This window comes from Vitis riparia, chromosome 12 (assembly GCF_004353265.1).
Source record: "Vitis riparia cultivar Riparia Gloire de Montpellier isolate 1030 chromosome 12, EGFV_Vit.rip_1.0, whole genome shotgun sequence".
In the NCBI taxonomy this organism is placed as follows: Eukaryota; Viridiplantae; Streptophyta; class Magnoliopsida; order Vitales; family Vitaceae; genus Vitis; species Vitis riparia.
The window spans coordinates 17007848-17032192 of record NC_048442.1 but is presented as its reverse complement, the minus strand read 5'-3'; the positions used below and the strand labels follow the sequence as shown (position 1 = coordinate 17032192).

Sequence of the window (24345 nt, the reverse complement as noted above, 5' to 3'; positions counted from 1 at the left end):
CACCTTAATCAGGAATGCACTACCACATTTCCACACATGGGCTGCATCTATGCCTGTGGTCCAGCTTGTAAAATATGAGTGTATTCACCATTGATGCAATTGACGGTTGGGATCATATGATCAAGCAGTTTTGGAATTGGTTTTGGCGGGGTCCATGAGATGGTGTATGGCGTGCTTCGCAGTACAGGAACAGGGTCTGTGTAAAATAATGGAGATTGTAGCTCCCATTGCTGACCTTTGACTAGCCTATCCTTTTTCTTGGGTCAGCAAAAGTTGAAATGGATATATTTCCAACGATTTTTCTTGTCTTCAATCCATTAAAAAAAGAAGAAGGAATTATTTACAATTTTTCTATTACCTTATTAATATTAATACATATTTTTTTACATTTTACAAGGATAAATATTTAAAAAAATTTCGTTCGATTTTGATCATCTCATTAAAAAACCAATTGATGATCACTGAAGGTAAGTAAATTACTTTATGACATTCAATATCACTCTATGGACCTGTTGGGTAACCTATCCCGGGTTTATGATCAGTATTGTTGCACCTTAATAATTTTGTTCAATATTATGTAGAATTGAAATATTTTTTATTTTTTAAATGTAAAAAAATATAAAATAAATTCAATTGATGGGACTAATTTCTTTTTTCTTTTATAATTTTTGGGAGGTTGGTGGGCCTACCGCCTACGCCATTTTTTACCAACAGAAACACCAGTCCAGTGCCCACTTGCTCTTCCCTTAGATCGCATGGCGGCCCACCAACCCACCTCCACTACCCAGCCGCCCATGGGCCCACGATTGCTGCATGGATGTCTTCCGTCTCCGGCGGCTGTCATTTCTTTCTAGAGGGAAAAACAAAACGTGATCAAATAGAACTTTTTCGTAACACGTTTCATTTTTCCCGACACCAATGTCAATCCAATACTAAATCAAAATATGAAATAAGTGTTAGCATTGTATATAAAAAGATTGGTAGGTGAACAATTCATCGAGACAGATGATATTTGTTTTTTTGACTTCTTGTTGAAAATAATTTGTTTTCAAAATTTAAATTATTTATTTTTTACTTTTTTATAATTTATTATAAATTTTTTATTAAATATAAAAAGTCAAAATATATATATATATTTTTTAAGTAGAAAAAATAATATATTAATTTTTTTTCTTTTTAATATTTACTAAAAATAAAATACTACAAAAACAAACAACCTAATATTTAACACTATTAAGTATTAAGATTTTATTTAAAATTAAGTAAAAAAATAAATACTACCTTAGTCTTAACCTTTTAATATAAGAAACTTAAAAATTCATTCAATATGAAAAGACTTTTTTTTTTCATTTATTAAATTAAAATAATTATAATTACATAATTGTACATAATGATAAGTACCTACCTGAATATTTGATGAGTTGGAATAAATGAAAGAGTAACCTAATATCAAAAGAACTTCTTATTCATTTCATAATGATGTCTCTTGCTATATAATATGATTCTTTTAAAACTAATTATATTACATGACAAAATAAATGGAAGATAACGGAATATCATAAGAAAGAAAGGCTTAATATGAAAAAACTCAATATAACTTATTTTAACGTTGCAGGTCAACATAAAAATTCTTTAAGAAAGATAAAGATATTAGTTTAAAGTTTTTCCAAAAGTAATCGATGAATGAAAGGTTTTGATGATAACAAAATAAGATACTGAAGTTTAATAATTTTAAATGAAACTATTTTAAGAAAAATGATCTTAAAATTTAAAAGGGTCAAAAATAAAATAAAATATCAAGATGAAAGTATATTTTGGTTAAGTTTATCAACCAATTTTGATTGTAATGCCACATAAAGGCTAGAAAAAAGTGCAATCAATTATAGACAAATCATCAAACTTTTCTTTAGCACTCAAATTATAAAAAAGAATGGACCTAAATTGTTATTATTTTTTATAATGAAAATGTCAATTTGAAAGATTTCATTTTAAAATGTTTTTGAAAACCATATATCCTTATACTGTTTTATATAAGAACCTTAAAAGACGAATAGGACTGATGACGCTCCTTAGTGTCTCAAAATTACATTATTTTGACTATAAGTTGTAGAGAGTAAACCGACTCAATCGAGTAGTCAATAGACATGATAGGTTTGCTTCTTAATGATTATCTATAATGTATTAAATGTATAATAGTTAATTAATAAGTTGATTTGGACTTTGAAATTTTTTTCCTAACGATTATAAAATTTGTTTCATATAAAAAGGTTTTTTTAACTCATATTTATATTTGTCCAATGACCCGTTACATTAAGAAGGACTATTGCATTGAGAAGTGACATTTGTATGTATTTATAGTATGATATTTTAAGTCATATCATATTATAGTATGAAAATAATAATGAGATTATAGTATGATTTTTTTTAATATTATAAAAATTTTATTAAATATAAAATAACTTTTTGTACAAGACAAAATAAAATTTATATAAAAATATAATATTTTTTTGTCTTTCATGTGGAGTTTCATTTTAAGTCATAAATGTTTTGAACAAAATTAATCATCATGACATCAAAGCTTTTATTGAACTTAAAAAGAGTTTTTGCCTTCTCAAAATCAATTCAAATGGGGCCTAAAAATGATATAAATCTTAAGTCACGTTTGAAGTTAGATTAAAGTATATTTATATTAATGACAAAAAAAATGGAAAAGAAAAGAAAATCCCAAGCAAACAAAGAATCAAAAGGGCACCTCATACTATTTTTTTCTTCCAAATGGAGTCAAATTTAACCCTATCTGCAATTGTTCCCCCTGTTGGATATGACTTGAGAGAGATGCTTCAGAATCAGAGAAGAGTAGTACAAAAAAATGGCGACTGGTGAGTACTAAGCAGTAAGCATTTGTCAGGGCCTAACAAACAAAACTTTGATTTTCCAAAGGCTCATCACTGGGTGAGGACCCAGACCAGACAAATGTTGAAGTCTTGAAGATAGGCTTGGACCCAGTCTGAAATCTGAATAATGGGTTGCCAATTGTCCAACCCATGTCACTCTTAGACCCATAAGTCACACTCATCTCAGTTATTGATCCGTGAGGTGTAGGACAGTGACCATAGGGTCCATGACCCATGGTCCACAAAAGCCATTAATGGCAGTCACAGTAGAGCCCAAGTGTCCAATTTATTAGCTTGTATATTAGCTTAGCAACAAACCCCACTTTGCATTTATGGCTATATATCCTTGTTTGCTCAAGTTTGAGTCAGACATTCACGTAAAAGAAGCCATCTTCCACACTATAAACCTTGAGCTTCCATGGAACCCCCAAGAAGGGCTGAGTCCTGTGAGCCACCTTCATGTTAACCCCTCTTTCATGTGAATTGTTCTCCTACACACACTGTTGCCTGTGATTTTCTTCAATACCTTATTCTTTTGCCTTCCCTTTATATACTTATCCACCTCTCACAGTCCATTCATACACTTACACTCAAAGAAAAGGTGACAAGAAAAGAAAAAGAAAAAATCAAAGCCATGAAGAGGTCAGTTTGCGTTGCAGTGCTTCTAGGCATTCTCCTCTTTGCTCCGATTTTCATCTCCGGCAGACACATTGGCCGGCCGCGCCATAGTAAGACATCTCTTCTGTAGCATCACTGTCAATGCCTTGTATCGCTGTATATGAATGGTTTTTCTCAAAGGTGTTTGTTTTTTGTTTTTTTTTTCTTTGTTGGACAGATCATAGGCACCACCATGCCACAAGGCCAAGGACAAAGCAGGGGACGATGGTGAGCCCAGAATTGTACTGGGAGAAAAGGGGAATGAAGCAGGGAAGATCAGATACACTTCAAGTTGCAGGGTCAAGCTTGCCTGACTGCTCTCATGCTTGTGGGTCATGCACACCATGTAGACTGGTTATGGTTAGCTTTGTGTGTGCCTCACTGGCTGAGGCTGAGACATGTCCTATTGCTTACAAATGTATGTGTCATAACAAGTCCTATCCTGTGCCATGATCTCAATATTTCATTGAAACACTTAGTGTAGCGTAGTTCCTTGAGGTTTCTTTCAATTTTTTTTTCCATCTGTTTTGTCTGTTTTCTAGGTAGAAATGACTTGACTTCCCATTTTGTCTGTTTTCTAGGTAGAAATGACTTGACTTGACTTCCCATGTGTAATCAAAGAGTTTCTGATTTCAGCCATTCTTATATTTATGTGTTTTTCCTAGAAAAAGTAGATAAAATTGGTCAGTATTTCAGAATTTGGGTAATATCCCCGGAAAGGAAAATATATAGAAGGAGAATTGGTAAATTGGACAAGGTCTAAAATCTAAATCAAATAACTTTAAATTTGAAAATTTTCCGCTCTCAATTGTAATCAGACTTGAATATCTCTCAATCTAACTATCGATTAGCCTATCAAAATCCACTCATTGGCAACCGAAAGACAGTAACTGTTAATCAGAACCTACCAACCTGCCTAAAAAAGTGGAATATTAATCTGAAAATTGATCTATTTGGTCTGAATTGGGTCTCAAAGCCACCAACCCAAGCACTAATTTTGTCTTTAATGTTATATTGTTAAGTTTAATCAAGCATATGAGGGTTAGATTGGGCAAAGAAAATGGACACCAGGTAGGCCAAGACCCAAAAGTAATGGTATAAAATATAAATCCCATAGCGGTTACATAACTGGAAAAGGAGCCAAAAGGCATAAGGGGCTTTTTGTAGGGTGGTCTCCGAGTGCTCCGGAATAGGCGAGGTTTCAGCAAATTGGCTGGTTTTGGAAGGCACATGCAAGGCCTGTCATGGTTTCCTCATTCCCCCACCCCCAACCCCACAATGCACCATAGCCATTCCAAGCTCAGATGCCATTCTTCTTCTGCATCTTCTTCATCATCTTCTTCTTTGCCAGCTCTGGTTCTACACAAGCCAAGAAGGCCCCACCCATATCTTAACAACAAAATTTTTCTCATCCCAGATGCCATAACAGGTACCTTTTTTTTTTCCTTGTGTTTTGTTTATGCATCTCTGCATGCCCCCACCATCCCACACCATTATTTGATTTTCTTTGTCTTTTCTGCTGGTTTCAAGCACCACCCAAATGGCATTATCCAAAATCAGATGCTTCCATAGGCCTGGAAGAAGCAAGAGGTGGCTCTGGATATAGCAATGTGTCATTTACCCTTTTTCATCCTCTTTGTGGAAGGGAGTGTAGGTGGGGTGATTCCCTTTTTGTCTTGTGTTGTTTTGCATAAAATTGTCATGAAAAGCAGGCACCACCTGCCTTTCTTTTTCCTACTTTTCATCATTTTTGTCTTAAAGAATTGCACCCAACTTTCTTACAGTGTAAAGCTATGCAGCAAAAACTCAAAAAAGAACCCTTTAATTGCGGTCTCAAAACTTTTCCCCTTGTGGTTATGTATGGCCTTTACAAAATTTTTATCTTTTCCCTCACTCTTCTCATACATGGTCCAAAATTCAGCTTCTGGGCAGCTCTATGTCTATTCTGTTGTTTCAATTCTCTCTCTAGTTTCGGTAGAGAGAGAAAATTGGAATGATGGGAGGTTGAATTTTAGGAGCAAAGCATGAGTTGGAGCAATTATTTGATTCCCATTTCTTCATTTGCTTTCCCTTTTTCTTTCGGTTAAAAAGGGAGGAAATATCTCTAGTTTGATTTTGGACCCTGATGAGATTAAGGCGTCGACAATGCATTCCTTCTTGCGCTTCTCTTCGCAGGGTAAACCCCTGTCCTTTCTCTCTCTGTGTCTCTATCTATCTCCAAAGAGTAATTTAGACCAATGTGGAATTTTAGGAGGGCATTCATTTGGAGGATCCCAGCAAAACCCAATAGCTCACAATGTGTCTTCTGGATGAAATAGCTCTTGGGTTTTTTTTTCTCATATAGAATGTAGTTCATATTGAGCTTATTTTTTATTGTGGCATTCCTACAAATGCAGAGCAAGCATACGTCCTCCTTGCATGATGAGTTGTTAGTGGGCATATGTTTTAGAGCTTTCTCAAACTTCTCATTAGTTCAAAATGAATGTATTGCTGCTAAGAAAGAAAGCTTTTTACCCTGTCACTAGGATTAGTCTTGAAGATAAAAAATGGCATTGCCATTGGTATAGGCTTAGTCTTGATGATAAAAAATGGCATTGCCATTGGTAAATTGCATGGTTTTCTGCCAAAATGGCCTTGGGAATTTTCTCATATGGTTTGTAGTTCATATATGAGATGAATTTTCGTATTGAATCATGGACATTGGGAAACTACTAGCATAGAATCAAAAGTTTGGTGTATAGATGTTTTTGAAGCCTCCAAGACAACTTTTTGCATATCTTCCATATTTCCCCACTGATTTGTGCATTGCCTCCACCCATGTCAAGTGTGGGTGCATGTTGTACAACTGATTCTGAATAGTCTGCACCTATTAGAAGTTTAGAACTCATTAAATTTCTGTCTTCTTTTTCATGGGGGGCAATCAATTCAAAATTACACCTACATTTTCAATGTTGCTAAACTTAAGACTTAGTACTACCACATTGATTCATCATTTTCTCTCTTGGGAAGCTGATAAAGTTGGTTTGAGTTTTTGCTTTTCTGTGGGAGGGGAGTATTGAAATTGGCATCAAATTTTTTTACATTACTTTAAATAGTTTCATCTTTAAACCGGTGATTTTGTTAGAGATGGGAAAAAAGGAATTATTTTTGTGATTTTTATGGTTTGTCAAGTTGTGCTTGGTAATGTGTCTTATGCAATTACTTAGTACTAAAAGGTACTTTACAAATTCAAATGTAGGTTGATGAGGATGAAGTTTATTGGAGACAAAAGAAGGATGATGACGAGTTGGAATGGTCGCATAATTCCACTCACGTAATATCACAGTTAGCTCAATGTTTTTGTGAGTAGATTTTCTCAATACCCTTTGCAAGACTTCCTGCTATCATTTTACTTTCGCCTTTCAAAAACATGGAAGTGTTTATTGACTCTTTTTTTCATCAGTGAAGTTCTATTGCTGTCTAATTTCTATTTGATGCTATGTTTGGATTAGTATTGTTGATTTAAAAAGCACAGTGCGTCGTGATCAATCCCAGTGCATGACTTCTTTATTCAGTAAAGCAGATCTCATGATAACTCATAATCATTGTTGGAAGCTATTCTATTGACTACTAAGAAATACAATTTTCTAAGTAATCGAATTCCATTTGTGCAGGAAAAAGTTTTGCTAAACTTCTTATTTGCAAATCTTATGTTTTTCATACAAATTCATTGCCATGTGTATGTCTATTTTAATGCCAGTATGTCAGTATGTGTAGAATAAAAATATATTAAAATGATAGGAATATTCATTATGAACTGCAAAACAATGTTAATATTCAAAAGATGTTAAATAAGCTATTCATTTGTACTTCACGGTGACATTAGTTTCCAAGAGAATTGTATAATGTGACTAGCTTTATTGGTTGGTTGTATTCGTTGGTAGTTTTAAGTTGATATATTACTAAAGAACAGGCCTCTTGCTGTAAACTTCCATAAGACTCAGAAGAAATAGGAACATTGGCCAGTAACTATTAAGTAATTTTTTTGGCTATTTTACAGTTAAGAGTATTTTCCATTTTTAATAGCCAAATAAGTGTGGCATTGATAAAGGCATCTTTATGTGTAATATAGTGACTAAGTTAAGAATTGCAACTTTTCAATGTTAATGGGGTTTGGTTAGTTCCAGGGCACAAGAGATAATTCAAATTCTAGCTTTTAAACACACAATGCTCAGTTATCCATATTATTCAAATGGTTGTTTGTGGTTCTTTTGGTTGCTTGTTTATTGATAAGAATGTTCTGCCTGCCATCATATTTTCTGGAACATTATTGCAAGAAACGAGTAAAAATGTTTTCTGCTTCTGCTGGCATTTCTGTCCTCTGTCTCAGTATGGAGAATTTGAAACAAATTATAGAATCATTGGGGCTTTCTTAATTGATTTGACACAAAAAGTTCTCCAACGTCATTCTTTCGCAACCACCCATCATTATGTTATGTTATTATTAATTTCTGAATTGTTCCATTCCATATAAACTCTCTTATTTTACTGATCAGAATTTGGTGGTTGTAGCTAATGCTATGGTTGGATCACGATCATGGGTGATAGGATTTTTTAACCGTTATGGCAATAAACGAAGTGGAAACGACAAATATCTTGATTATCCTTTGAGTCCTCTTCAGGTAAATGGCAAAGCTTAAGCGTTCAATTGATGTCTCAAAAGTCCTTTTATTTTCTCACATATCAACCAGTCTGTCTTCTGCACTCAAAAAGGTTTTTGTTTGAAGTCATTGCATCTAAACAAATTTTTGGGATTTTGTTGACAGTAGTGCAAGTTTAGGTTCACATTTTGCAGTTAGGAGATTTTTTTAAGTGATATGCCCAACTGACACTTTTATTTTCCATTCTCAGCCTAATGGAACTTACCATAGGTTGTTAACTTCTTTGCAGGAACAACGACTCCAAAGGCTTCAAGATCGGCTACAAGTACCCTTTGATGAGACTCGCACTGATCATCAAGTATGCTCCTTCATACCATACAATTCTTGCTTCTCTTTATTCTTCTGCATCCAGTTTTAGTTCAGGGTTCAGTTTGATAAAAATAAGCTGCAAGTTCATTTCACTCCTTCACCATTCATCATGAATGTTATCTTTCCTCCTGGGTTAGCATAGTTTTAGTATACTCTAACTAGTAGAAGGATCATTCAATTCCAACCTATGCGGGCTTTTCTCAAAATCGAAGTATAAACAGAAAATCATTTGCCTCATTTCTAGTGTTATATTTTAGCAGCAGTCATCAATGGCTCATAAATTGTTAATTTTTATATATTTTTCTGAATATGATTTTCTTCAATACGGGGGCATGATCTTAACATTCTGCTTATGTTTTGCATACAAGTTGTTTATCAAATGTTAAGGCTATACATATAAGTTGGTCGTATTGTTCTGTACTATCTACAGGAATCTCTGAGGGCATTGTGGCATGCTGCCTTTCCCAATATTGTTCTTAGAGGCCTGATTTCTGAGCAATGGAAAGATATGGGGTGGCAAGGTCCTAATCCATCAACTGACTTCAGGTAATGTTATGGTCCTGGCTTTTGTTTAACATTATAGCCAGGAACTTTTCCATCTCCGACCAACAAATAGACTTTGGGGAGTACAAAAGGTTATAGAAACTGATAGAAAATGGGAAATGGTTTGGATTGAAGGTCTTGTTACTCTTTACCTAGATCCATCCTTTTGAGTGGAAGAAGAAACATCTTGAAGGGAATGTGTTGTGATGTAAACAGAGTCCCTTTTAGGGATCATTTTTGGATCCACGATATGATGTTGTTGGATATTTTATAATCTCTTGTATCAATATGGCTCAATCATATAAGAAAGATTCTTATAATAGCTCAATATTTGAAGAACACCATCTCATTTTGAACTTGTATTCTCCTTAGGGGTTGTGGTTTTGTTTCACTCGAGAATTTGCTGTTTTTCGCAAGGACTTATCCGGTATGCCTTCTATTCTGTTGTTGGGCTCCAAGAAGGAGTCACTTGTGCTTCTAGTTTCTTTGTCTTGTTCTTCCTAGCCTTTCTGCATTGCTTGTGTTTCTCTTAATTCCCCTAATGTCTGAATTTGCATGATTTATACTAATTGTATAAAAATTCAAAATGAAGGCTTCTTTTCATAGGTTACTCTTCAAGCAAGATGGGGATCGAGCAACCTGGGAATACCCGTTTGCTGTTGCTGGCATTAATGTATCATTTATGTTAATTCAGATGTTGGATTTATGTTCAGGTCCGTGATCAAGCACTAATCTTAACTGATGTCATGCATGGTTGCTCAGCTAAAAACCTAGGGATATTTCTGTTACCACATGAAAATTTTCCCATTATGTAATACTTTTTCTGTTACTTTATCACATAGTAAACTCGCTCATTCAAAAACTTTGGGACCAAATCCAAAAAAATTCCATATTTTGGGTGACCAAATCTCCTGTTGCTTCATTGGGAGTTATTCTCAGCTAGAGTTCAAACATTTCCTGATACTTTCAGTGATAATGGGAGCCAAAACAGAAACTGCATTTAGTTTAAATATATGTGTGGTTTTTCCTATAACATCTTCAATATGAAAAATGAAATGTTTGTGGTTCTAAAGTCTTTCTTGTCGTCTCCTTTGCAGCAAAGCCAAAATGCCTTCCTGGAATCAATTTTGTCAAGTTGCTGGGAGGTAAAGGAAGTGTCACTCCATTCAGGTTTCTGTTCCAAATGTTGACTCCTCCAAGTTATTTTTACTCACCATGATTCACATGTAAAAAAAATGCAGAGGATGAAGAAGCTTTTGATGTCCTATACTGTATAGCTTTCGAGATGATGGATGCTCAATGGCTTGCCATGCATGCTTCCTACATGGAATTCAATGTACTCTCTTGCTCTCCCAACTCAAAATTCTTGATTAGTCTTATGATACTGTGTCCTTTCCAATGACTCTTTCTGGTTTGGAGTCCTACAGGAGGTCCTACAAGTAACAAGAACACAATTGGAGAGAGAGCTGTCTTTAGAAGACGTTCACCGGATACAAGATCTACCAGCTTACAACCTGTTGTACCAGTAGCTTGGCTTTCAGCTCATCTTCATAAATCCATAACCTTGTTCAACATTGTTGCAGTGAATGAGGGACTTCCCAACCAACATAGAGGGATTTGTAGAGAGCTGGATCATGAACAGGAGAGAGTGTCTGGTTCAGGGCTTTGAATGGCATATGCCCATTTTTGTTTAGTTGTTTTTTAGCTGAAATTTGTATACTAGAATGGAGTCTTGTTCAAGGCAAATAGCATTGAGGCTGGATTTGATGATGAACCTTGTAGAATTGTTGATGGACGGTAGTTGAGTTGAGCTATCAAAATGATAGATTAAATTCCTCCCAATCATTTTCTCAGACCAATTTCACTTCACCATCCAAAAAAAGTTTGGAAGTTCTGAATTTGAGCTGAATGTCTCACAAAATCAAATAAAATATTGGGCAGGACACAAATTAAGATGCCGGTTCTCTGATGCCTCAACCCAATCAAATTTTGTTGGTTTGAACCTTCCAAACATGTTTTAAAACCATAATAGCCTTTTCTCCAACGCCTCATGGCCCTTTATTATCGCAAAATACTTAATTATCATTTCTTTTAAACATTTTCAAATATTTTAGAATCTCATACATCATCTGTTTGGAAGTATTCAAATGGCTTTAATTGAGATAATGATTCATTAACTCCCCAATTAATTTCAACCACAATGTCATTGTCTGATTCCTCTCAAATGATGATGCAACCAACCCTAAAAAAAAAATGATAAGGTAATTAGTAATATAAATATGAGAAAATGGGAAGGCTCATGGGAAGACCAGCCCTACTATTTTACCAAATGATAGGTAAGAGGTGCCCATCTAAAGGGTAGGAATCTCCTCCCAATAAAGAAACCTTAGAGATAATGACCAAAGAACAGCCAAGTGTGAAGTTCTAGATGAGTTCCCTCTATTGCCTTACTCAGTCTATGAGACAACCCACAAATGCTTCGTTTTTTTGCTTTACAAAACTATGCGTATTTATATCGTATCATAAAAGTAAAAAATCAAGGATGAAAATATTGATAATCACGGATATATCGGTATTTCGATTTTACGGATATATATATATATATCGATGAATATTTTGAGATAAAATATCGATAGACCTAAAATTGATCAAAACTTACAAAAATATAAAATAAAACTTTTAGAAATAAAATTAAAAGTATAATAGACATTTTAAAATTATTTTATTGAATATATATATAAAATGTATTTTATAATGATATTATTTTTATCCGTATTTATTCAAATAATTACAAAAATACCATTTATCATATTTACAACTCTGATACCGTCCAAAGGAAAAAAACAATTTTGGAAAGTACGTCACATCATCATCACGTGGCACAAGCTGAGAAGAAATTTTATTAATACGTCTTGGGAAATATGATATGCCTTTCTTCTGCCATACGAAAAAATTTTGGTCACAATTTTGTCGATGATGTCTTTGCAATCTCAAGAGTCATGAGGGAAAGATTATTAAAAATGGGAAGGAGATGAAGTATTATTGTTTGATCAATGGGAATCATCTGGAAAATCCAGAAGATAAAGATAGAAAATATTTATAAAATGTATTGAAATAAAGAATGCTCCATTAAAATATAAATCTAAGATGCTTACCAATGGGAAGTTTTTGTCTTTCTATCACCTTTGGACCCATATGGTTTTTTTAATAACAAAAATTATATATTTGTTGTAATTTTAAAATTATTTTTATAAATGTTAGTTTTGACTTTTGGCTTTAATAAAATATTTAAAAAATAAAAAATTATTCACAATTTATTAATTTAAAAAAAAATTTACACTATTCTTTACATTAAACAAAATAATTAATCATGGAAGAGTAGAAAACTTCCACCATTTCAATGTATTTAATTGAACCTAAAGAGTAAAGACACACGTAATAAGTTGTTTTTAAGAATTAATAATTTTTTATTATATATTTATTATTTAATTTTTTAAATTGGATTAAATGATAGCGTATTTAGCCATTTAAATATAAATAACAAAATAATTACTAATTTTAATATTTAATTAAATTATTAAATTATTGTTAAAGGAATACCTAACATTTCCCATTTTTGACCGGGGAGATTTAAAATTCACCGTCTGCGTGGCATAGTCCAAGTTGAAGAAAAGAAAGAGATTGGTTCCATTATAAATATAGAGGTTTAGAATTATAGCAGACAGGCTCCATAAGAGAGAAGCAGAAAATGGTGGGCACAAGTGAAAACGGCGACGTTTTGAAGGTATCGTCTGAGGCCGATGAAACAGAGCTTATGCTACAAGGCCAAGCAAATATATGGCGTCACATGTTCGCCTTTGCAGATTCCATGGCGCTGAAATGTGCTGTGGAGCTCCGCATAGCCGATATCATACACTCTCACGCCCGCCCAATCACCTTGTCCCAAATCGCCACCTGTATCGACTCACCGTCTCCGGATATCACCTGCCTCGCCCGCATCATGAGATTCCTGGTCCGCGCCAAGATCTTCACCGCCGCTCCTCCTCCTCAGTCAGATGGCGGAGAAACTCTCTACGGCCTCACCCCCTCCTCCAAATGGCTCCTCCACGACGCCGAGCTGAGCCTCGCGCCGATGGTGCTCATGGAGAACCACCCCTCTCTCATGGCTCCCTGGCACTGCTTCGGGACGTGCGTCAAAGAAGGTGGCATAGCCTTCGAGAAGGCTCACGGCCACCAGATTTGGGACTTAGCATCGGAAAAACCCGAATTCAACAAGCTCTTCAATGACGGTATGGCGTGTACGGCTAAGATCTCCATCAAGGCGGTGATAGCAGCATATAAAGATGGGTTCGGCTCCATTGGAACTCTGGTGGACGTGGGAGGTGGCACCGGAGGGGCGGTGGCGGAGGTGGTGAAGGCGTATCCGCATATCAAGGGCATTAACTTCGACCTCCCACATGTGGTCGCCACAGCGCCGGCGTACAAAGGAGTGTCCCACGTCGGGGGTGACATGTTCGAGTCCATCCCTGACGCTGATGCAATCTTCATGAAGGTAAAAAGCTATTAATTTTCAGTCAAATGGGGTTTTTGGGCTTGATTTATAACATCTACATTTTTTAATATGAACAGTGGATATTGCACGATTGGAATGACGAAGACTGCGTCAAGATCTTAAAAAACTGTCGGAAAGCAATACCGGAGAAAACTGGGAAAGTTATCATCGTTGATGCAGTGATCCGAGAAGATGGCTATGAGCCATTTGATGAAACAAGGCTGGTGTTGGATTTAGTGATGATGGCGCATACCTCTCACGGGCAAGAGAGAACCGAGGTTGAATGGAAGAAATTATTGGAGGAAGGAGGGTTTCCTCGTTACAGAATCTTAAAGATTCCAACTTTGCAGATGATAATCGAGGCTTATCCAGTGTAGATGTAATCTACATCGTGTTTGTCATTTTATGTTTGTTAATTGTTATCATTCCGATTGTTGTGCCACCAATCCCATGAACTTGAAAAAAAAATAAAAATGAAGTTTGTTTTTTAAAAGTAGTTGTAAGTGGAAAATATTTTTTATATTGTCATATTTTAAAATGCTTTTTTTTTTTTTTTTTTTCAAAATCGAGTAGAATGTCTGTTGGCTACATGCACGTGAGCCCCACCATGACTAGTGCTATGTCACAAGATGTCGGATGCTTGTAAAAGCACACGTAGTTTCACCTCTATCATTTTCTCAATGTCGAATCCATTAGTTAATTTAAATTTTACATGCTTGTTTAGAAATAAAAAATGAAAATGAAAAATTCCTTTTATTTTTACTTAAAAATAAAAATATGAATCAAATATTCTAAATGTTTGTTAAATTCTTTTTGAATTTAACAAGAGAAAATTGTTAGTGAGTTCATCTTAGTATAGGTTAACAAATTTTATGGGTTTTACAATGGTCTTGAAGACACGAGATCATCGTCATTGCCATTTCATACATAAGGCTATTTAAGTAAATATGAATGGTTGTGTTTAGTGAATAATTGCATTCATGGTGTATGTAGCGAGCTTGATTGCAAAACGGATTTGATTTTTGAGCAATGCTATCCAAGAGCATTTAAGTGCTTAAGGTGCTCAAGAGCCTCTCAATTTGACTCGTTAGAATTTTTACAAGTATAAATATGTTTTATAATTGTAATTTTGACACATGCCCTAGAATATCATTGTCATTATTTTCTACACATTCCCAATGCTCTCAAACGCTCACTAAACTTTCACTTTAATCGAAATTGTTTTTGATGGTTGAAGTATTCCTCGAATTGTTGAGAAGTTCATTAAGGAGCACATAAGTGTTGCCTCACCCCTTACTCCAAATGGCTCCTCCACGACACTGAGCTCAGCCTCGCGCCAATGATGCTCATGGAAAACCATCCCTCTCTCATGGCTTCCTAGCACTGCTTTGGGACCTGCGTCGAAGAAGGTGTCATAGCCTTCAAGAAGGCTCACGACCGCCAGATTTGGGACTTCACATCGAAAAATTCCGTATTCAACAATCTCTTCAATGATGGTATGGCGTGTACGACTAAGATTGCCATGAAGGCGGTAGTGGCAGCATATAAAGATGGGTTTGGCTGCATTGGAACGCTGGTAGGCGTCGGAGGTGGCACGGGAAGGGCGGTGGTGGAGCTGGTGAAGGCGTATCCGCATATCACGGTGTAGACTCCTCTTTGGCTACCGGGAAGGAGCTGGGCATTTTATTTGGGAGTGGAGGAAGGCTTCCAGAGGGAACAAGCTGCTGAGACATGTGGCAAGGACATGACCACCTTGCCATGGTGGTTGTTGAAAGAGACTTTTTTGTTGAACGGGGAACAATAGAGTAGCTAGAGAGAGAGATGACTGGAATAGTGGAGTTTCAGAGGATAATGATCTAAGCATAGTGGGTAGAGGCTTGGACTGGAAGCTAAAAACAAAGGGGCACCGGTGAAGAAGGGGGGATAAAGGTTTTTTAGGAGAGCAGGAAGAAGAAGAAAGTTGCGGAGGGTAGGTGAGCTTTCTAACATTCAAGGGTCTGAGTGAGAGTTGGGGGAAACGAAAACGAGGAAAACAGAGTGAGTACCAGTGAATAATAACAGAGTAAAAGAAGGAGGAGCTAGAAATAAGACAACTCTAGGGTTTATGAGTGAGCATTCCAAGTAAAGACACTACAAGCTTCTTGCCTCTGATTTCTGCACTATTTTATTTCCATTTCCAGTTACATTTCTATCTACTTTGTCAGACTTAACTCCCTACATGCATGCTCTGTTTTTGGCTTGGTTTTTTGTATGTTTGTTTTCTCTTGTAAATGTCTGATGTCTTGCTCTCTCCCTGAACTAGATACATAAAAATCATGCTTTTATTTTCTTTAAATCCCACCTGTTCCTTTCTCTTTGGGGATCCATGACATAGAGTGAAGTTCATGCTCTCTTTTTACATTTTATTTATTTATTTATTTATTCCTCTTTGTTTCTTGCTGATGGTGGGGTCGAGGTCATCATGGCTAGTTCCAAGTGAAGTTTTGTGGGTATTTTCTTGGTTGAATTGTGCTAAAACTTTAGTAAAGAAATGAGTTGAAGGTGATTGCATATAGGGTGATCGAATGACTAAAATCCAAGTGAAGTTTTGTGGGTATTTGCATGGCTGAATTGTGTTGAAACTCTAGTGAAGAAACGAGCTGAAGGTGGCTGCATATAGGGTGATCGAATGGCTGAAATCCAAGTAAAGTTTTGTGGATATTTGTATGACTGAATTGTGCAGAAACTCTAGTAAAGAAACAAGCTGAAGGTGGTTGCATATAGTGTGATCAAATGGCTGAAATCCAAGTAAAGTTTTGTGGGTATTTGCATGACTGAATTGTGTTGAACTCTAGTGAAGAAATGAGCTGAAGGAGATTGCATATAGGGTGATCGAATGGCTGAAATCCAAGTGAGGTTTTGTGGGTATTTGCATGGTTGAATTGTGCTAAAACTGTAATGAAGAAACGAATTGAAGGTGGTTGCATATAGAGTGATCGAATGGTTGAATTGTGCTAAAACTCTAGTGAAGAAACAAGCTAAAGGTGTCTGCATATAGGGTGATCGAATGACTAAAATCCAAGTGAAGTTTTTTTGGGTATTTTCATGGTTGAATTGTGCTAAAACTCCAATGAAGAAACAAGCTAAAGGTGGTTGTATATATGGTGGTCATGTAGTAGAGAATTAATCAAGAAAATGTCATGTGTGTATGGCTATGCATGGCCACTCTTGGCATGCAATCCCAATGGCCACATGTCATCCTCTTATTTTTTTTCATCATTTGATGTTAAAAATAATTTTCCACACTCGCATTTTTAAATAATTTTCAAAACTCCATTTTTTCTCAAATAATTTCAATTTCACTCCGGTATTCAAATAATTTTTAAGTTATTAATTTTTCTTCCTTCCGTAGGGTTTTAGGTCACCAAAATTTCCAATTTTAAAAATTTTGTTGTCATTTTCCTTTTGGCATGCACTTTCTCAAATTTTCTTTGATTTTCAAATAAATTTTGGTTTTCACGTTTTATATAAAAATAAATAAATTTTCATAATTCCAAAATAATGAAATTTATGAGAATTAATTCATAATAAGATAAATTGGGTTTTGGTGGGAGGCCTATATATGAGTTTTCTCTTCTGATTGTCAATTGTTATACTTAATGAATATTGTTTGATCTTTGTTTTACTCTTTGACATGGATGTGCTAATTTTATCATTATGAGCTAACCTTATTTCCATGATAACACGTTTTTATTTGCTGCTAAGGTGCGCTCTCACTTCTACTTCATTTATTTATTCGTTCTCATGCTCGATTTGGTTTATTAATTGATCATTTTGTTGGTATCCGTTGATTTCCTTATCAATTGCTACACTTGTCTCACCTTATTTAGTAGAAACCTTATTATAGGGCTTAGAGGGGTGCTACGGCTCATCACCGTACATTTCCAATAGGTAACCTGACTCTCGGACCCAACTTTGGTTTTTTGCGGATTGTTTTTTCCAAATAAGGAGTCACACTTAAGGTTTTTTTTTCTTATTTTGTTTTTCCTTAAAAAAATAAAACAAAAATAAGTGACAACTCCAAGTTTTTTTCTAAAACTCAAATTTTCACAAATAAATAAATATAAAGTCTCGTTGTCAAGTGGGAATGCACGTCGAGCAAACTTCGACCTCCCATATGTGATCGCCTCAGCGCCAACGTACGAAAGAGTGTCCCACATCAAGGGTGACATGTTTGAGTCCATCCCTAACGCCAATGCAATCTTCATGAAGGTATACAAAATTAAAGTTTACTATCCACTACTTTTCATTTTCAATCAAGTAGGGTTTATGCGTTTGATTTATTACATATACATTTTTAATATGTACAGTGGATATTGCACGATTGGAATGACGAAGATTGCATCAAGATCTAAAAAATTGTCAAAAAGAAATTCCGAAGTAAATTGGGAAAATCATTATTATTGATACAATAATCCGACTAGAAGGTGATGACCTATTTGATGAAACAAGGTTGGTGTTTGATTTAGTGATGATAGCGCACAGAACCGAGGTTGAGTGGAGGAAATTATTGGAGGAGTGAAGGTTTCTTCGTTACAGAATCTTAAAGACTTCAACCTTGCAGATGACCATTGAGGCTTATCCAGAGTAGATCATCTCATGCTAACTCGTGTAATGTCTAGTACTATGTTTCTTATCTTCCACTTGTTAATTTTTATTATTTGGATTGTCGTGGTCGAAGTTGTTTTGTACTTATTCATACAAATTTGAAAATATTTATTAGATTATTGTAGTTGGCACAGCCAGCATATGCCCAGAGGGGGGAGGAGTTCCTTCCGGAAAAACTAAATTTTCATTAAGGTAATGGGAAAAAAATGCTTAATAACTAAGCTAAATCTACATCTTTTGATGCAATTCTTCTGTTTGAAACCATTTTTTTTTTTTCTATTTTGCCTATTGCCACACATTTTACCAATGACCATGACTATAGCTATGTCACAAGATGTCAAATGTTTTAAAAGTAATTTTGTCCTATTCTAACAATAATTTTAAATCATTTTCTAAATGTCAATCCCATTAGTTTATTTAAATTTTAAAGGCATGTTTAGAAATAAAAAAGTGATAATGAAAGATTCCTTTTATTTTTTATTTTTTTCATTTTGAAATTATTGATTTAAAATTAAAAATAGGAATTAAATACTCATTTTTATTAATATCAAAATTAATAAAATAAACTCTAAATATTTGGTAAATTCTTTTTAACTTTAATGAGAGACAATTATTAGTGAGATAAATTAATTAGTATAGGTTTTGAATTTTATTTCAAATATTCTTAAATTCAATTATACACACTTTTTGAGTTTTACATTAACCTTGAAGACTTGCGATCATCATCAATTTATACATAAAACTATTCAAATAAGTATTATTTGGCATGTTCATTGCATGCATAGTTGTTTCCTTGGCTTGAATGCATAAAATATTTGATTTTGGGCCAAAAAGTAGAATTTTACAAGTTGCAGTGTTATTCAAGAGCGTTCAAGTACTCAAGGCATTCAATGGCCTCTTGAGTGGGGTCGTAATAAAATTTGTGCAAATATATTTTTTTGGTTCCAATTTTAATTATTATCCTCCACTTGACCCATTAGAATTTTTACAAGTATAAAAACATCTAATGGTTGTGACTTTGACATACGCCTTAAGAGTATCATTGTCATTATTCTTTACGCAAGCATTCCCAACCCTCTCAAAGCCTTCACTTTGATCAAAATTGTTAGTAATGGTTGATCGGATCTTCTCAAATTATTGAGAAGTTCATTGAAAAGCACATGAGTGTTGCCTCATGGAAGTGAAGACAAGTGTAGATACTTGTAAGTGCAAGACTCTTGAGATACCCACCTATTAACCCATATCTCTCTCTCTCTCTCTCTCTCTCTCTCTCTCTCTCTCTCTCTCTCTCTCTCTGCTATCAACTGACAAACCTAAGACCCCACCTTCTTTGCATCCCTTATCTCTCTTTTAATTGGCCTTTTTTTTTTTTTTTTATTCATTTCAATGTCACAACCTACTTCATCACCATGACCTCACTATTGCCCTTTCTTTCACCATCGCACCTTTTTTCCTTTCACCATCACATTTTTTTTCTTTGTTCTTTTCACACCTATATTATTGGTAATGTAGTAGCCACCACACCTTTTGTGGCCCCTCATCACCAACCACATGCTTTCCTCTCATCCCCAAGGCAACCATGAAAGCAATGTCATGACCATTGCATCATCTCATGTCATTTACCATTATTTCTCACAACCATCATCCCTCTTCCTAGGGCTTCTAGATTGGAAGCTATGGATGTGCACCACATGGAGAGCCAGATTTCATAGGAGAAGAAATGCTCTGGAAGGATATTTAAGGGCGCAAAACCCTAGATAGAGGTGAGAGGGAGGAAACTCATCTTCTCTAGGATTTTCTCTCTTAGGATTTTTTTTTTCTTTCTAGTTTTTGGTATTTTTTAGTTGCTATATCATTTTTGGTGAGAAAGTGTTTTGTTTGGTATTATTATTTGGAGACGTCATTGAGGTACAAAGAACATTCAAGTCCATCTTTTTGTAGGCTCATATTTAGTTATATATTTTCCTTCGTTCTATCTATTTGGTTTCATTGTTGTTTGATACTATAAATATTTTTTGAGTACATTTATCGGTTTGTTTTGATAGTTGAGTCTTTTATTTGTTTTCATTCTTTTTTTAAAAAAAAATTGTAAATATTTAATTTGTTCATATTAGTTTGTTGCAAGTTTTATATTCACATATGTAACAACCTAATCTCCATGAGCTTTTAAAGAGTCTGGCTCAACAACATCCCCAATTAAGAGAAGCATCGTGATATCCTCGGAGCTAAAGAAGTATGAGTTCGTAAAGGCCTAACTCCGGGATACAAGGTAAGAGGCCACTTTGTAAACTGAGCAACATAGTACAACTATGGTAGGGCAAGGTGCAGGTATGTTCGATCAAAAGGTCAAGGTGAGATTGATTGTCTATATTGATGTTGAGGGTAAGGAGAATATGTCCTGGTAGTCTGCAAGGTTAGTTGGTGAAGTTTGAAGGACCTTTGACTCTACATAGAAATAGTATCAACATCCTTTGATCTTTGTACTCCAAATGACCTATGATAAAAATTAACAAGTTATACCACAAGCCTCTAGTAATACCCTCATCCACATTGAAAAAAATGATAGAACAAACAATGCAGAGTCTGTGAAAGGGACCCCATCAAATGATGGGCGACTTGGGTTATAGAGTCCTAACAATCATGTGTATTTGATTTCTCTCCATGGGTCGATCTACTACCTTAACAACCTTCTCCCTTTAGAGAAATAAAAGAAGCAACTAACCCGTCAGGCCTTTGTCTCAAAGACTCAAGCTTTCTCCTAGATACATCAAGGATAATATTAAAAGAATAGTGTCTCAAGAACTCCTAGGTCAGATCCTCCTAAGTCCTACAACAAGAAGACTCCAAAGATACATATCAATGCGATGTTGCACCACTCAACAACATTAGGATTAATGTAATCATTTGAGTCTCATCTAAGCCATGTGCTCTCATCACCATACTATATGGGTGAAGATGAATGTGCAAGCAACCAATACCAGCGTACCTCTCAATGTCCAACATCCTAAATTTTTCCCTACAAGTTGGGAACCAACACTCCATCAGGATCATCACAAGAAATAGTATCCTCAGAAACTCTCATTTGCCTCATCCTCCACTCAAGTTTATTCATGCGAGCAGGAGGATCTTCAAAAGTGATGATTGGTGCTATAGTAAGTTGAATAACATCTGATTAATCATGCAAAGTGAAAAGTGAATCCTATGGCATAACTGACTATGCGGAGTTGGTGGGGAAGGTACTAAATCAAATGGCACATCATCATATAGTATATGTCTACCTTGTTGTCCATCTATCCTCTAACTCAAACTAGTTGGAGCCTTTTTAATTGAAGTCATGACAATAGTAAACTAATCAATTATAATTGGCTAAGAATCCATCGATCTCTAACTGTATGGTAACTCGGATTAATCTATCTCTAACTTGAATCTAAGAAAACATACCTAAAATGAAGTAAAGGACAAACTCCTACAAAGTATGGAGGAATTGGATAAGAAATTGAGTGAATGAAGCACAAAGAGAATAATGTTGGATTGGATAAAAAAAGATAAAGCCAACACAATGCAGAAGATTGGTCCAAATGAAACTCAAACTCCCATTGATCTATGAGCACACCACAAAGGCGACCAAACAGAGAAAATGTTGGATCCATGCCATAACTAAAGTGACACAGAAGGCTCACATATGTACCCACATGTAGGAAGGAATCCTAATCAAGGATCTAAAGCTTAACCTATAAAGTCAAGAAGGTTTTGAAAAGGTAGGTTGAAAAAGGTTCTTAGTAAAAGAGATTGTACCCTCTGACGGTACAGAACCTCCCACAAACCTCTAAAAAGACAAGATGTTTCCATGCAAGATAGTCATCAACTCCACACATGCACTACCTCACATCCCATAAGGTTTCATAATGGTGAAGGTTGTTCTACCGGTTAGTGTATCCCATAACCCTCAACACTAAGCGACAATCTAAAGTGCACTGTGGATAGTGGGACTGCATTCGATAAACTTATCAAACTAAAGCAAAAAAACAAACACACTAATCACACAAATATCCTAAATCTAGTTATGTGTTATATAAGTCTTCAATGATTGAACTCCAAGCAACATCGACGTGACGACCTCTTTTACAATGCTCCCAAACATACATATAACTCATCACTAGACCTCACTCTTAATCACTAGCTTGATTATATCATTCTATATTTAATATTCTCATACACCTTTTATAAGTTGTCTCATTTATAATTATTTTATCATATCTATTCATTTGTTTAGATCATTTAATTATTCTTGTAGATCATAGACCTAAATAAATAATTCATATACTTAATAATCTTTGTTAGTTAAATATGTCATTTTTTTATTAAACACTATGAACCAAATTAATTAGATAAAAAATCATTTATTTTTAAAAAATTAAAACGTACTTTGTAAAAATTTTATATTTATATTTTTTTATTGCACAATATTAATATCAAGGCATGTATAAAAACGTTTATAATGTTAGAATATATTTTGAACTCCAACCGTTCCATTCTTCTGCAAACTATTTATTTATAATTTTTATCATCCGCCAGATTTGGGACTTCGCCTCGGAAAATCCCGAATTCAACAAGCTCTTCAATGCTGGTATGGCGTGTACGGCTAAGATCGCCATCGAGGCGGTGGTAGCAGTGTATAAAGATGGGTTCGGCTGCATTTGAACGCTGGTGGACGTCGGAGGTGTAACCGGAGGGGCGGTGGCGGAGCTGGTGAAGGCGTATCCACATCTCAAGGGCATTGACTTCGACCTCCCACATGTGGTGGCCTTAGCGCCGGCGTACGAAGGAGTGTCCCACGTTGGGGGTGCCATGTTCGAGTCCATCCCTAAGGCTGATGAAATCTTCATGAAGATACATAAAATTAAAGCTTCTAATCTAATAATTTTCAGTCAAATAGGATTTATGTGTTTGGTTTATCATATGGATAGTGGATATTGCACGATTGGAATGACGAAGATTGCGTCAAGATCTTAAAAAAAATTGTCGAAAAGCAGTGCCGGAGAAAACAGGGAAAATTGTTATCGTTGATGGAGTGATACAAGAAGATGGCGATGACCCATTTGATGAAGAAACGTTGGTGTTCGATTTAGTGATGATAGCGCATAGCTCCAACGGGAAAGAGAGAACCGAGGTTGTGTGGAAGAAATTATTGGAGGAAGGAGGGTTTCCTCATTACAGAATCTTAAAGATTGCAACCTTGCAGATGATAATCGAGGCATATCCAGAGTAAATCATCTCATGTTAATCATGTACTGTCCACTGTATCTGTTTTTCTTCTCTTCCTCGTTGATTTTTATTAAGGAGAATTATTGAATAGGGTGTGTTGCATCTGATAATTACATTGTCTCAAGAATTTTTTGAGTACAATGAATAACTTTGAGATTTTCAATAATGTGGCACCGCACATGATGATAGGTATACTCAATCAATGATGTATTTTAATATAGCACATGAAAAAATTTAACAAAAATAAATTAAATTATATTTTAATATATTGTACCATTAGTATACTTGTATTATAAGTATAATATATTTATATTGTACTTCTATTTCATTACAAAAGTAATAATTCTAAAAATATCTATTCATATCTTATTGGTATTAACACATCATTATCAGTATATTAACATCATTCATATAGTGCATGTAAATTATTTAATAATTTTTGTGTGTGTATATATAAAACTACGAGCCTTATGAATTCAAATTAGTATTTTATTTATATTTAGAAATTATTCATAATATAAATATGTTATGAAATATGGTATGATCATACAAAATTATTACTTTTATATAAAAAAATTTTCAAAATTTTTTCAATTAGGTTTTATTGTAATGTAAGTGTATTTATATTGTAATTATAACATATTTTTGTTATAATTGTGTTTTATAATAAAAGTAATAATTTTATAATTCACTTTTTATACTACATTAATATTTAACATATTATATGTATTAACATCATTCGCTCAATGTATTAAGAAAATATATATATATATATATA

General features: G+C 34.8%; 2 protein-coding genes and 2 pseudogenes across 6 annotated transcripts; all 4 read left to right on the top strand.

The window, feature by feature from the left end:
* The first annotated feature begins 3773 nt into the window (after window positions 1–3773).
* On the top strand, window positions 3774–10945 carry LOC117926319 (ELMO domain-containing protein A). 5 transcript variants are annotated; one of them, XM_034845408.1, is made up of 10 exons: window positions 3774–3969; window positions 6790–6892; window positions 8103–8212; window positions 8481–8549; window positions 8991–9106; window positions 9476–9530; window positions 9696–9816; window positions 10201–10248; window positions 10345–10439; window positions 10531–10945. In XM_034845408.1, the coding sequence occupies exons 1-10, from the start codon at window positions 3874–3876 to the stop codon at window positions 10630–10632; spliced, it is 915 nt and encodes a 304-aa protein (XP_034701299.1). In that variant the 5' UTR covers window positions 3774–3873; the 3' UTR covers window positions 10633–10945. The 5 variants fall into 5 exon arrangements, with proteins under 5 accessions (XP_034701299.1, XP_034701298.1, XP_034701301.1 ...); XM_034845407.1 differs by having other exon boundaries at window positions 8442–8549; XM_034845410.1 differs by lacking the exon at window positions 3774–3969 and adding an exon at window positions 4747–4980 and having other exon boundaries at window positions 8442–8549.
* Window positions 10946–12847: 1902 nt separating this feature from the next.
* LOC117926322 (xanthohumol 4-O-methyltransferase-like) lies at window positions 12848–14148 on the top strand. The gene is made up of 2 exons (XM_034845413.1): window positions 12848–13655; window positions 13733–14148. The coding sequence occupies exons 1-2, from the start codon at window positions 12852–12854 to the stop codon at window positions 14030–14032; spliced, it is 1104 nt and encodes a 367-aa protein (XP_034701304.1). The 5' UTR covers window positions 12848–12851; the 3' UTR covers window positions 14033–14148.
* A 136-nt stretch (window positions 14149–14284) lies between these two features.
* On the top strand, window positions 14285–18285 carry LOC117926045 (annotated as a pseudogene).
* Window positions 18286–22207: 3922 nt separating this feature from the next.
* Window positions 22208–23571, top strand: LOC117926044 (annotated as a pseudogene).
* The last annotated feature ends 774 nt before the right edge of the window (window positions 23572–24345 follow it).